Genomic DNA, 15,112 nt, shown 5'->3' on the forward strand with positions numbered 1-15,112 from the left:
ATAGCAAACGAACACCTAATTTTTATTACATTAAAAATTATGCTCAATTTTCATGTGTCTTATATTCATTAATTTACATTTTAAAACCATTTTAAAAACTGATTTTCATTCACATGCCACGAATAAAATCACAATCATCCATTAGTTTTTTATTTTGAATACAGAGACATAAACAGATGTAACAGTTAAAAGCAAACTTTAATAAAGATATTGAGAACTGGCTTACCTTAGATTTTTCATTCTTTATTCTGTGAGCCTCATCAATAACTAGGTATCGCCAATGAAACTTTTTAAATACAGATTTTTCTTTAATTATCATCTCATAAGAAGTAACACAAACATCCCACTCTCCTGGCATCATTTCATCACGAATAAAAGCAGCCTAATGCAAAACAAAGTTCCTTATATTAGAGTATGGCGACAAGATGATCATACATTTAAAGCATCAAGAATTAAGAATTCTAAGAGACCCTGGGAATCACCTGATCTCATCCATTTTAAAGATAGGAAAACTACGGCCCAAAAGATACCTTTGTGGTCAATTATCAGGATGACATGCTAATATATTCATTAACAAAAGAGAAGCAAAGGCTTCCCTTAAATGAGTACAGCATATTGAATGAACTGGAGAAGTTCGTATCACCAGATTACTAAATTACTAGGCTCTCTCTTCAGACCACAAGGGGTCCAAAAGGACATGGGCAAAGTAACTGCTTTCTGAATACCATATTTTTGCCAAGATCCAAGCAGTACCAACATGATACAGTTTCAACAAATGGAAAGAACTCAGTATGCATGAGTGAGTCCAACCTTTTGCAATCTCTTGGATGTTCCTTAGTTTCTAGTCGATTCAAGTCATATTCCTTGTTAAAGGGTCATAAAAGCCTACTCATTTTTTGGTGAACTTGCTGATGTTGTTATGAGGCTATGAATGTGATTTCATAAAGGGGATTTGCTCTATTTAGCACAGGAGTCTATTTAAAACCGTGAGACTATTTGAAACTATTTTTAAATCTTTGCAGACAGTGGCCAACATGGTAGCCAAGTTGACTGAGAGCATTTTTAACTTGTATGAACTGAATTCCAGATGTTATGGGTCAAAATAAAACCACGGAGTTAACAGGGAGCAGCAAAACCTGTATTTGAGAAGGAGCTGATTAGTATTATAAATCTGAAATTACAGTGCATAAATAAAATTAACTGTTCACTGAAAAGTCGTTACTTCATAAATTCATAGTTATGCACCAAAACACTGTGAACTCTTTCAATAAATATTCACTGAGTGCCCACTATGTATAAAAAGGTTGCCTGAACGGAAGTAGAGGACAGGAAAAACAGCCTTTGTAGAGATCTCAGTTGCACCTGGGAAGTGGTCATATTTAAAAATTATGACATTAGGGATTGGAGACAAAGAGATCCAGGGTGCCAGACGCCATTCGGTCCTGCAATCATTGTATCCATGTTTGATTTTGTGAAACATTCAGTTTAATGATTCCTCTTACAGGTTCATGGAATGTATGCATATTTTAAATTTAAATTAGCTCTGCTTTGAAATTTGTGAAGCACTTGATAGATTTAAATATCTTGACAGAACACTAAAGATCACATAACCCAAAACTTCTCATTTTATAGGTGACAAAATTAAGGCCCTTCAAGATTCATGCAATATCGCACAGTCAGTAACAAAGCCAGAACTAAAACCAGATCTCCTATTTCCATGTCCATGATCTTTGATCTGGAATGGAAAAGGAAGGGGTCACAACTTAATATACTTCAAGACTACATTAGCATCAGACAGGATCAGGAATATCTCTAACAATTTCCCAACTCGATTTAAATACCTATTGTAGATCATACCAATTTTTCATTACTAAATACTGACCTCATGTTTACAGAAGGCCAGGAAACCAGAAAGACCCAATATATCCATCCCATGAGGTACCAAGCTTCAAATGTATACATAATGGTCTGGATTTTCTCTATGCAAACCAACATCAATGTCTAGGTGTTGAATATGGAATACTCGTTATGTAATTAATAATTTTTAGGTTGCAATCCAGTATACACATACATGTTAAAGTGTATATATACAGAAGGAAGCAATATGCATCCTTACTATGCATAAAACACTCTATTTCTTATTCTCCTCTATCGCAGTGTTTTAAAAAATTGTTGTCACTAACCACTAAGATTAATTCCCAACCTACTAACGAGTGGCAATTTGAAAAACACTGATTTTGGAGGCTGGCTTTCAAATAAGAACCTTTTGAAGTTACCAGAAGAATCCCAATCTCCCATGGGGTAAAGATAGGGTAGCAACAAATTAAATATATCCACTCTCTTTAAAAGTCATGAAATACTTATATACTTCATAAAACCCTTGGATTCAATATAGTTGAAAACCACTGACATGTATTTTTACTGAGACGTAATGAAAACACAAACCTAAGTATTTATTTTCCTTATGATCTTCAAGAAATCATTTCAGCAAAAGTCAGTATTTTAGAAATACAAAGTTTTGTAAGGAGTGGCATTACATTAAATAATAGTAGTGATCAGAAAGACTTCTAAGTGACTAATCTGCTACTGGGAAATATTAGGCATAGGGCAGAACCAAGCTTGTAATTCTAAATTTATGAGCTCAATATTCCAATGTTTAAATTATTCATATGTTAAATTAAAATACATTTAAGTAATTTTTCTTCAAGCAAAATGATAAAAATAAAATTACAGAATTCAACATGCTGCCATTTTTTTGAGGATATATTTTGATAAACTACCTAACTATGTAAAATAGAATAAATCTTTATACTGTAAACGATGCTCTCTGGAGGCAAAATAAAGACAAAGTTTAATAATATGCTTTCTAAGCTAATTATTCATTTTAGTATTTTTGCATATTTATTTTTAAATTAATTCTATGGTCCTAAAATAATTGTAGCCTACAGATTGACAAATGGCTAATTTAAATAAGAGCCCAGAGTTTCTAATATTATCTAAGAATATATGCAAACACATACTTTTCTATTCAAAGACCAAAGCTGAAAGCTGTTGCCTATGCATAAACACAAAGAAAAGCCTCTCTGTACAAATAGAAAAGGTTCCATTCATGTGTGTATGCACATGTGTATGCATGTATACAAGTCAAAGTCAAAAGTCAAAACCTTCAACATAAAACATTTTAAGTCTTGCAAATTTACACGTTTCTGGTGTCAAAATAGTACAAATGATAGAGTCACTAATAAGATACACTGTCAATAAAGTAAGTTTTTAAATAAAAAGTCACTTAAAAGTTTAATTCAAAAATACTTTGGTTAATGAGCTAGTTAAAAGTAAATACAGGGGCGGCCAGATGGCTCAGCTGGTTAGAGCATGAGCTCTGAACAACAGGGTTGCTGGTTCGATTCCCACATAGACCAGTGAGCTATGCCCTCCACAACTAGATTGAAGACAAGTTTGAGCTTCAGGATGGGCAGCCAGATGGCTCAGTTGATTAGGGAGAGCTCTCAACATCAAGGTTGCTGGTTCAATTCCCACATGGGATGGTGGGCTGCGCCCCTGCAACTAATGATTGAAAACAACAACGGGACTTGGAGCTGAGCTGCGCCCTCCACAACTAGATTGAAGGACAAGACAACAACTTGGAGCTGATGGGCCCTGGAGAAACACAGTGTTCCCCAATATTCCCCAATAAAAAACTTAAAAAATAAAAATAAATACAAAGTGTGCTTATATTTAAAAAAAGTAAATGCAAATAAAAATAATGGATTGTCTGTTTATTAATAGGTAACACATCTACTACACAGGAGTGTTATGAGAATGAAATATATAAAAAGCACTTACAACAGAGCCTAACATACTGTAAACTTAAGTGTTATTTAGCAGTAGTAGTCAACTTAATTAAATGACTTTTATGGCAATAGTATCCAACTTAACACAGAAATGATGTTATTCTTGATTGCCTTTTAAAACCTGTTTCTCACTTACTCTCGCATCCTTGTCTCCGACGAAACAAATAACACGGAGAGATGGGACCCATCGTTTAAATTCATTCATCCAGTTGTGTAAAGTAGACTTTGGAACTAAAACCATGTGAGGTCCAGGAATGTTTCGGTAATGTTTCAGGTAACCAAGCAAAGCAATTGTTTGTAATGTCTTACCAAGACCCTGCATTATCATTACAAGGAAAAAAAAATCCATAATTTCTTTTTTAATGAAACATTTTGTTAGAAGCAACATTACAAAAGATATTTGCCAAATATCTCACATAGGGAAAAGTTAAAAGATTTTTCTTTTTTAAAGTGAATAACCATTCCAATTCAATACTTACTGTTATAAGAAAGGAAGGAAGGAAGGAAGGAAGGAAGGAAGGAAGGAAGGAAGGAAGGAAGGAAGGAAGGAAAAAAGGAAGAAAGATAAAAAAAGGAAACCAAAAACTTGCAGTTAAAAAGTTGCTCAACAAAGCAACTTTCTATTTAGACTTTTACTCCTAAAGAAGCAAGTTATCTGCTATATAATTTTTTCTACTAGTTGCAAAATTATGAATTTTGAGTGTGTATTTCACAAAACACATTTCATGTACCAACCTACTCAGATACCAGTCTTTCTTTCCCATTGTCCCCAACATTACTATAGCCCAGCCATGAAATATTCAGACTCAAGGGACATATGGCTCTACATGTGTATCTCACACCACTGAAGACCTAAAGAACCACAAAACAACAAAACATAAAAGAATTTTGCAGCCCGAAAGGACATTAGAGATTACCTAGTCCAGTGGACTTTTAAAAATAATATATTTAACACCTATGAACCCAGCACTAACTCATGGGTAAGGGAACAATATCCTATGCTGCATCGCCTTTTAAAATAGTTTCTGGCTTTATCCCTATGCAAAGTATGTATTTTCTTTCATAAACCTAAACTTAAAGCTACTTTTATAGGGTTTATCCTATCTGACATTTCACTTAATGAGATGGGTTTTATGAATGCTATGCATTAAAAGCTTATGCATCAAAAGCTTAAAATGTTTACTCCTTCACCAAGAAATTCCACTTCTAGGAATATTTTTTTAATGGAAATAATCTGAGACGTACGGGATAACTAAATTACAAGAGTGCTTATAACAACATTATTATATACCATACATACTATAGATATAGACATAGATACCAACCAATACACACTACATGTACACTACACTACCTGTATATATATACATGTATATATCTATGTGTGTACACACACACACACACACACACACACAATACATCAACCAATCCAAATGACCAGCAATAAGGGAGAAGATAAATAACAGTACTTCCTTAAGATTAATTATTATGCAGTCATTAACAATTATTTTTACAAAAAAGGTTTAAGTATGTGGAAAATACGAATGTGAAGAAATCAGAATACCTAATTATATACAAAATATTATCTCAACTATGCAAAATAAATACACCTGAAGGAAAAAGGCTAAAAAGAAATATGCCCAAATGTTAACTGTGGTTATTTCTAAGTAGCAGAATTACAACTTACTTTTAGTTTTTTTCTTGATTTTTCCCCCCAAATTTTCTATACTCCTTAAAGTATCTTTCCCTTTGTCAGTAATCAAACCATATCTGCTGTCAGCATAAATTCAATATGAAGGATCTTTAGCTCTTTCATGTTTAGACAGGCTGCAGCCAAGAGGAGTCACATAAATATGAATATCAGTGGGTCATAAAGATCTAGAACTCCCCCGACCTCTAACTCTCATCGTATTTATGTGGTCTTAAAATATCAATCTAGGCCTTCCTATACTACCTGGATCTGCTGAATTATCATCTTAAAAGGCTTTTTTTTCTCTTTGATCTTTTTATTTATGTATCATTGGCTTACTTCCTGACCCCCACCTGGCACTCAACTGCCAAAACTCAACTTTGCTCTTTACTGTTTTGTTCTTTTGTCTATCTATTCACTTTATGACTTCTCACACATGGAGGCATTTACATTTATTCATGCCTGCATAAATCTTTATTGTTTGGTTTATTCGTTCATTTAGTGTTTGGTTTATATACCCGCCTCATTCCCAAAACGATTTCAGGTAGCCAAAAATGAAAACATGTTTCAGGTGGCCTACAACGAAAACATGAAACATAAATTAATGGTAAAATAGAAATAAAGAGGGACCAAGAAAGTAAGACTAGAAGGCAAAGAATAGGAAAAGGCACAAAGGACAAAATGAGCAGACCATTGAAAATTACACAGATGTTCCATTTGGGCATTCATTTTGTGTCTGAGCTTCCTAGAAGCCAAAATGCAAATAAAAACAAAAGTACAAGGGTTTTTTAAATACGATTTAAGGAAAACTCAGTAAGAATTTTGCAGCCAGTAAAAGTGTATGTTCTATAGGTTACTTAAAGAAACAAATCTAGACTTTACAAATGCCTTTTACATCATAATAACTAAATAAAGCAATTATCCCCCAGGCCTCAAGGGGGTAGTTCAGCTCTGGTTTTCAAATTTACATAAAAATTGATGAGTGAAAATGCATTTTTGGCTACCAACTACTTACCATTTCATCGGCCAAAATACCATTGACTCCATTTTCATACAAAGAAATCAACCAGTTCAGTCCTCGAATCTGATAATCTCTCAGTGGTCCCCCTTTCACATCTGGAAAAAAAAAATCAATGACATCTCATACTTTCATTAATAAAATCAAGTAAAATTTTTCTAAAACCAAATCGAAAGGAAAAACACCAACATGATGAAGTACTTACATGAAGGTGACACCTCAAATCTAACACACATATTAGATGTTTTACGACTCTCTGAGAGTAGCTCTTCATCTTCTTCTTGTTCCGTGCGTCTGTGGCGGTAGCTGAGATGAAGAAAGAAACACCTCCATATTCAACCCAAATGCTAAGGTGTCAATTAAGTCAGTATACATTGCTAATATCTTTTATGAAAACAGCAATGAGTTATTTAGGGTCTTGCTTAGAAGTTGGTAAAACCAGCCTACATTTTTACTGATTGACTGCTAGCGAGAAAAAAATGCATTACTACCTACAAAACATATCTGCACAGACAATTAGAATAAATGAAGAGAGAAGTGTATGAGGGGAGGGAGAAGGGGGGATAGGAGGAAGAAAGGAAAGGAAAGAAGGAAGAAAGTAGATAGAGAGATGCCAACATACTCTCCAGCAGAAATTAAGCTCTGCTTGTCATCCTTCTTTATTTGAGGACGTCCCAATTTCATGTTCAGAGGAGATGTTGGAGATTTCTGTGCTGAAGGTTGAATGAAATGTGCAAAAAGTTCTGTCTGCTTCAGTAAAAATTCAAATCTCTTTGCTCGGTCTGCTTTCTAATTTACAAAACAAAATTAAAAGCAATGATTTTCCTTTTTATTAATTCAAAATTACTAAACAAACACGAGTATATTGTACTTAATCTGTACTACGTTCTAAGCTTTAAACATACTATCCTATTTAATTCTCTTAATAAACCTATGAGACAGGTCCTAGTATTATCTCCATTTTACTGATGATAAAATTGAGATGCAGAGAGTAAGTAAATTGCTCAAGCTTCCACAACTAGTAGGTAGCAGAATTTGAAAATAGTATTTTCAGATAGTTTGAATAGAAGCCAAGTGATATGCCAGACTTAATGCCTCCATAAGAAGTACCCTGCTTAAAGAGTCGGAGTGGAAAAATAAATCCACTTTCCAAACCACAATGATTTTCTTTTCCTAAACAGTTAACAAAATTAAGTATCATAATATATAATGTACCCCAAATATAGAAATATAAATTAACTATGATATATATATATATATATATATATATATATATATATATATATATATACCATAAACTAAACTCTTAAGAATTTTCAAGCTGCATCTAGAAATAACAGAAATGTTAGAATACAGTATCATCTTGCCTCACTGTATTTTTGATGTCATGGTACAATAGTGTAACAAACATTTCTCTCATCAATTACAGCGATCTGAAAAATCACATTTTATGCTAACAGTATATACAGTTTCTCCATAAAGTGAGCATTTGGGGGAAAATACAAACACAAACACATACACACACACACACACACACACACATGAAATAGTTAATATATATTAACAACTGAAAATTGATACATAATTTCTCAATAAATTGTAAAAGGTCATAATTATACCATATAAATGCAGTAAAACTTCTTTCTCTATAAAAATCTTAAAAAATCAAAACATGCATATACATCAGGTTAGGAAACAATGAAGTTTTTTTTTTGATTCCCAGTCACTTTCTGAGCACAGAGTAGAGGACATTTGATTGCTAGTTAAGGATGCATAATTAATAACACCAGAAACTTACAAGAGTTCATTAACATAAATACAAGAATTAGACAGATATATTCAGACCAGTAGCTGGAAGGAGGCCAAAACCTTTCCATTTTATGTTATCCTCACTGGAATGTTGTTTTTAGAGTTGTTAAAACATTAACTGTCTACATTAGATGTGGCCTTAAACATTAAGGAATGGAGTTTTGTAAAATCACAATGAACAACCGAAAAACGTACTTCATCTCTACTTATTTTTCAATTATTACTGCGAAGATAACCCCTCAACAACAACAAAAACTCAGTTCCAACTACCTGTTAATTTCTTTTTTGAATTAACCAAATTCACTGGTCGTGAAAAATCCCAAGACATAAAAATTTAGTTAAATTAAAGCTAAAATATGGATTTTAGTGACAAAAAAATTAAATAATTAAATGTGTAGCAAAGCAATAGGTGCGCATAACTAAGGTTATGCTAGTTAAACATGTAATATTTTAATGCACTGGGCAAATAACCTTCCCTCAAGAAAACATTACCATATTACAAGTTTCATAATGTATAGCATTCATTCATATATCCAAAGCAAGGAGAGACAGACAAAAAAACATCAGTCTGGCTTTGTGACCTGCTTTCTTTCAGCCATACTGATATTGCTACTGATATTTTCACTTAGTGGATAAAACATTTCTAGCACAAAACACCTTACTATGGGGTATAAAGAACACTGAACAAAAATGAAGAGATGTGGCTTCTGGTCCCAATTAACCCATATAGTTTCTCTGATTTTTTATTTCATCATGTGAAAATAAGGAGATTCATTTATTCAACAAAAATCTATTATGATGGATTATATATTAAATTACTTTCCAATTCTAAAATCTACAATTGTGTATTCATTATACGTACATAGGTATTTTTTAATCTTTCACATCTCTTCTATAACAATCAACTATGGTATTCACTATCCTACCCAAGAATATATTTACCATTTTCTCTTCATATTCTGGGTCCATTTCCTTTTCAGATTTAGAAGCTTTAGCAGCAAGTTTGAGTTGAAATGGAGAAACAGTTTTCTAGAATTTCAAAGAATATAAATCATCAAATTACAAAGCAAGGTCTTAAAAGTGGTCAATATTCTCATTTGAAGAAAGTAAAAAGTAACTAAATACTAAATAAATAACATGGGTCATGCATGGACCAGCGATGACAGCATGTCATAAATCAAGGCTTACGATGTATCCATTTCTGTACACCTGAGGTCCAATAAAAAAATATCTGAAGAATTATGAAAGCCAGAGAAACATTAATTGCCTATTTTTAATTCAAAGCATAAGAAAGTGTGTAATCACTGATTGGAGATTTAAAATCTAGAATATACCAATATTATCAATTACAAACCAAAGAATTCAAGGAAAGTAAATATTAACACTCAGAAACACTTCTTTATGTAATGGAAGCAAGTCAGAGTTTAACAAGAAAAGAGTATGGTTTCTGTTCCTGAAAAAGACACTTTTTTATTGTTTCCATATTCTAATCAGAACATTCAAACTTCTTTAGGTAATGCAGTGTGACCATTTATATTTAAAATAATAAAACAGTAGTTTCAAACTTTTGGCTTATGTTAATTTTCTCCAACTGGGAAGAAAACTATTTTAACTATTTCTATTATATAAATAGTTTGCAGAAGCAGTTTGTCAGGGCTATTAACTATTAACCTTTGGTATTTAAAAAGCTGTAATTTAGTGAAAATTAACAAATCAGCTACTTAAAAATACTGAAATTATCTGGGGGCTTCTCTCAGGCATCCTATCCTTTATAAAGACAAGCTTGTACTTGTAAATATAAATAGACATATAGACTACACGTCCTTCCCTGTAAGGAATCAAGCTATAAAACAAAAACACAAATCTACCCATCAGTACCAAAGCTGAGAGTATTTCAGTTTTAACACAGACTTTGCACAAATCGAAATACAAATCTGTTTGTGTAAACTAAAGAAATTATGTCCATTTTATCATGGCTTTTGTCAACATGTTCCTGAAAACTTAAATCATAAATCAACAGAATGTGATCTTAAACATAGGAAAGCATGGCTCCAATAGTTAATGTATATATTTTCCAACATTTATTAAAATTTCTATTTTGACGAAATCCAAACCAAGATCATGGAATTTGGCTCTGGTCAGGGTTCTACTTTGGAGCACTGATCTGATATTGTTCAGTTATTCTTAACCCAAATAATAGCCGTCTTGATTTACAGCCTCCCATGTGTACATATCATCTATGTGGGATGTTTTGAATGTAATCCTGGATGGATGAGAATAGAAAACTGCTAAAAATCCCCTCAATTCCACACTTTCAAACTGTCACATATACTATAGATGCTATTTTATTATCAAAGCAACAAGTAAAGGAAAATTGGGTGACAAAACCCATCTCTGTATCATTCCTTGAAAAGCTACATGAAATCTAGTTTTCAAGTTTCAAAACAGTGAAAATTACTTATCTCATATACACAAAGTGTATATCTAATAACATGAGACTTAAAAAATTTAAAGCTTTAATATTAGAAAAACAATTTACTCATTACTTTTTTGATTACCTTGTGGTAAAATATAAAATTTTAATTATATGCTAACTAAAATTCTTAATCTTGAGCAGTGCTATTTAAAGCTGTAATTACTTAATTGGCACTATCTTCCACAAGGAATTTTAAACCTACCCTCTAAAGCTTCTCATTTGTATACATGTTTTCAAAAATACACTTCTCATACCAGAAAAGATAAAGGTGACTATGATATTCTAATAAATCCCTTATGGATTTTATCATCTAGTAATCTAGATGCCATGAAAATGTAGTGCAAGGTCATCAAGATGCCCTGTCTTAAAGACCATGACCTTTTTCTTGACGTTTTTAGTACCAAAAATACCAACTCCAGTTTCCAGATAACCTCACAGAGTTAGGTTATCCAACAATCACAAACCAAATACGTTTAAGAACCAGAAAGTAAGCAAAAATACCTTTCTGTAGCTAAATATCACAAGTCAATCGACTAAATCTCATCTACTTTATATATCATGAAAATGCTCATTCAGTGCCTATTTTAATTTGATATGTAATTCTACCAAGTTTGATAGTCTGACTTCCCATACCAGAGAATAAAAGCAGCCAGCAGCAGCAGCAAATGACATGAGAAAACCACTAGAAGGAAGGCATACTGTCAACAGCAAGACGGGCTGGTAAAAGCCCAGGATTCAAATGTGAGTTCTACCATAGCACATCCCTTCTCCTTGGTGTTCAGCGGTAATTATTTCCCTCTCCCTGCTGTATGACTTATAGTTTTGTGTTTTACAGTTGTTTTAAATGATTTTGTGATGTTGTTACATCAATGTCCTTCATCATAAACAAATTCTTTCTGATGAAAGTAGATGAAGTATTTAAAAGTGATAGTTAATAGCCCGACATTTGAGGGAGGAGACTGAGAGATTTAAAAATCAACACAATACAGGAAGTGTCTGGGAGGTGGTTACTTAATTTAGGGAAAACAACCTCCTAGATCTCAAGTGCTTTTGTATCACTGTCAAGATTACAATAACTGATGGGTATGAGGAAAAGGTTAATCTGCACTTTTAATATACCATTTAAGGAGTCAAGGTAGTGTGCAATATATTTAGGGGTTTTGGGGAGATACCAAATCACTTTATTCGAAGGAATGGTACAAATAAAAAAAAACTTAAGTAGATGTTTTGTACTATTTAGTTTTTAAAGAAAAGTTAAAAATAAAAAAAGATGCAATGACCAAAGCAGTAAACTTCAGATATCCAGAAAGTTCCTGTCATGCAGCACCTCATAGGGAACTATGCTGAGTGGACAAATGAGGCACTATTATTAAGGCAATTTCTGATAAGGCTACAGGGTTCGTGAATATATATGTTATCAACTCAGTGTTTATTTTATATGTTTTTTTAAATTGATTCCCATTCTTTTCACAATTCAAAAAAATGTATCCAACCTGGAAATTCAACAACCTTTACTGCCATACAAAAGACAGTTTAGCACTTATATTTGCCCAGTCAGGGGATTAAAATGCACCTAGACACGTTTCTGAATTTCCAAACATTTGATTTATATTGACACTTGGTATCTGGCCCAACTTTAATCATCAATGTTGTCTTACCGATCCAAGTACCGCATGGGTCTTAAAACGTGTATGTTTTCTACGGTTTACACTTAGCACTACAATTATCTTTGTTTAGTCAACCATGTAACAGTAAAACACTTAAACAACTACTGAATTTAAAATTACTCCAATTCACAGCAAAAGGTGTTAATTTCCCTCAAAAGCTTTTCATTTGGTCGTATAGTCTCATAATGATTCAGACAAAGCCACTTGAGATCTCGAACGCAGAATTTTACTTACCTACCGTTTTTTTAATTGTGATATGTCTATTGTAAATGGAAGAAAAGTGCACCCATAAATGATCCGTTCTACAATTTTAGTATACATCAAAAATCCTTATGCCCCATCCTATTTTTATCTCAATTTTGCGATGTTTCATAGTTTTATTTGTATGTCTGGATCCATACAAAATTTACCTTATGGAGATAATACATATTTTCTGGATTTGGCTTTAATAGGTGTCTGAGTGGTCCCCTTATGCACGTTAGCAGCAGCTCATGCTGGCGAAGCTTGGTTAAAAATATTTTTTTTTTTTAACATGCATGTGTCCAGGAGCCAACAGCGCCCACTAGGAGAGGGAGGCGGAAGCATGAAAAGGCTTGGGGCCGGATTGGGGGACAATTTTAGGTGTCCCTAGAGTGAAACACTATACCGTCGGGGGCGGGGCAGGAGAGGGTGAGGATGCACACGTCGGAAATTTTCCTAAGCAAGCGTCCTCGCTTTCTCAGTTGGGGGTTTGAACTGGGGGGACGGGGTACGACGCAGAGAGCTCATTTTGTCGGGGTGACACCCCCGCCTTAGCAGGCGGGGACCCAATGAACAAGGGATTTTTTTTCTTTCCTGACACCCAAAAGACCAACATTGCCAATTAAAGCAATAAAGGTCTCTCCTATCGTCCTCCGCCACCCAACCACCGGCACCTTGAAATTCAAATTTAAAAAAAAAAAAAAAGCCCCAGCAAAACCCCTTCTGCGCGAGTGTGGGATTGAAGGGCCCAGATTTCCCAGGCAGAGGCCGACGGGAAGGGGGGGGAGAGGAGAGGGAAGGCGGAGGCTGGTTCCTGCACGGCCCCATCCCCCACCCCGCGCGTTACCCCAGTTCCGGGAATGTGAAGGGGGTTGGGGGCTGTCGAGGGGCTCCCCAGATCCCATGTCCCCAAGCCCCGAGATAACGGGCACCCTGCACCCAACGCCGTGCCCGCGCCCGCGCCCCAGCCCCGCCCCCGCCCTCCAGGCTGCGAGAAGGAAAGGGGGAGGGGAGCGAATGCTAGACTGTTCCGCCACCCCCACTCCGCGCGTCCGCAGCCCCCATCCCCGCAGAGCTCGCCGGTACCTGTCGGCGCCGAAAGGTCAGGGTTTGCGCCCCTCCGAGGGGCCGGACACAGAATTTGTCCACCCCACACACACCCCTTTCCGATTTACCTCCTTCTTCTTCTCGCCCTTCTCCGTGGCCACGGTGGCTTCGGTGGCTGCGGCCGCCGCTCCCTCCCCCTTCGAGGTGGACGGCCCCGGCTGCTCGTCGTCTACGACCACGATTGTGGCGGTCGCATCAGCGGCTGCCACGGTGGCTGCCACTGCAGCGGTGTCCTGCTCCATGGCGTTGGAGCGGGAAAGAGGAGAGGGACGAGGATTCCTGGGCGGCGACAGTGGCTGCACTGGAAAGAGCTAGACGGAACAGGGGTGGGGAATCACTCTGCTTCCAACCCCTTCGCTCGGCCCCCCCTTTAAATAACCCTCAACCCTGCCCCACTTCCGTCCACCCACCCTACGTCATGGCCTCCCCCCGTCACCCTCCCCTCTTCCTCCCCCCCCCAACGATCGCGAGACTCCCCCTCCCCACCCAGAGCCTGAGCTGGCCCCGCACGACCAACTGTTGCCTGAGTATGGGGCGCGGACTGGGGCGGAGGCGGGAACCCACAGCCCGTGGCCCCCTACAAATCTCCTTTCCCACACGCCCCCAACAGTCAGCCTGAGCTCCCCTCGCAGATGTGTGCACAAGGAATCCTCTTTCCCTTAAATCTGCTCTTTGTACTTCGGGGTGCTTTCATCTCTTGCACAAAGAACTTTTCCTCTGCTTATAACTGTATTATAGAAGGTCTTTCTCACCATTTGCAAAGCCCAGAACCCTTCTGGGGACTGCCCTTTCCCAGGTCCAAGGGGTATTGGTGGTGCAATTCCCACCTTCATAAATTCTGCAGAAGGAAAACACTCCTTGAATCCCGATTGCAGCTGCATTCACTTACAAGGCAAAGCATGACTCTTAGGTTTTGTGTATATGTGCTCTCTTTTCAATGATACTTCTCAGATAGCCAAGGTACCGTAGTCCTTCTTTTGCTATCACCACTAAATTTTAAAAATCCTGGGGGAAAAGTCAAAGTCCCCACGGAACCTGGGGCAACTCATGGTAAGTACCTAATATAAGTACTTGGATTGAATTACTGTGATTTTTTTGGTACGTGTTCTATTTGTATCCTTGTTATTATTTAGTAGTAATTCAATACCAATAATGTGCATAATCATGGATATAAAAGCTTTTCGTAAAAGGTGCAAAAATCGCTAAATGCCAACTATTAAATATTATCTTTTCTATTTCTCCTCACCATTTATT

At 36.0% G+C, this 15,112-nt stretch overlaps 1 protein-coding gene across 8 annotated transcripts in view; it reads right to left on the bottom strand.

Moving 5' to 3' along the window:
• Positions 1 to 14,292, bottom strand: part of SMARCA1 (SNF2 related chromatin remodeling ATPase 1) — a 127,132-nt gene extending 112,840 nt beyond the window's left edge. For 6 of the 8 annotated variants that reach the window (XM_019719814.2, XM_019719817.2, XM_074323498.1 and 3 more), the window contains exons 1-7: positions 13,927 to 14,278; positions 9,311 to 9,397; positions 7,182 to 7,348; positions 6,765 to 6,865; positions 6,557 to 6,657; positions 3,988 to 4,167; positions 227 to 382 (exon numbers count right to left, since the gene is read on the bottom strand). In XM_019719814.2, the coding sequence (XP_019575373.2) occupies positions 227 to 382; positions 3,988 to 4,167; positions 6,557 to 6,657; positions 6,765 to 6,865; positions 7,182 to 7,348; positions 9,311 to 9,397; positions 13,927 to 14,100 (966 nt within the window). In that variant the 5' untranslated portion in view covers positions 14,101 to 14,278. Of the gene's footprint in view, positions 1 to 226; positions 383 to 3,987; positions 4,168 to 6,556; positions 6,658 to 6,764; positions 6,866 to 7,181; positions 7,349 to 9,310; positions 9,398 to 13,926 lie in introns of all 8 variants that reach the window. The other 2 variants (XM_019719815.2, XM_074323497.1) reach the window with 1 other exon arrangement.
• Positions 14,293 to 15,112: the final 820 nt, after the last annotated feature.

Source organism: Rhinolophus sinicus, chromosome X, assembly GCF_036562045.2.
Source record: "Rhinolophus sinicus isolate RSC01 chromosome X, ASM3656204v1, whole genome shotgun sequence".
Taxonomy (NCBI): domain Eukaryota; kingdom Metazoa; phylum Chordata; class Mammalia; order Chiroptera; family Rhinolophidae; genus Rhinolophus; species Rhinolophus sinicus.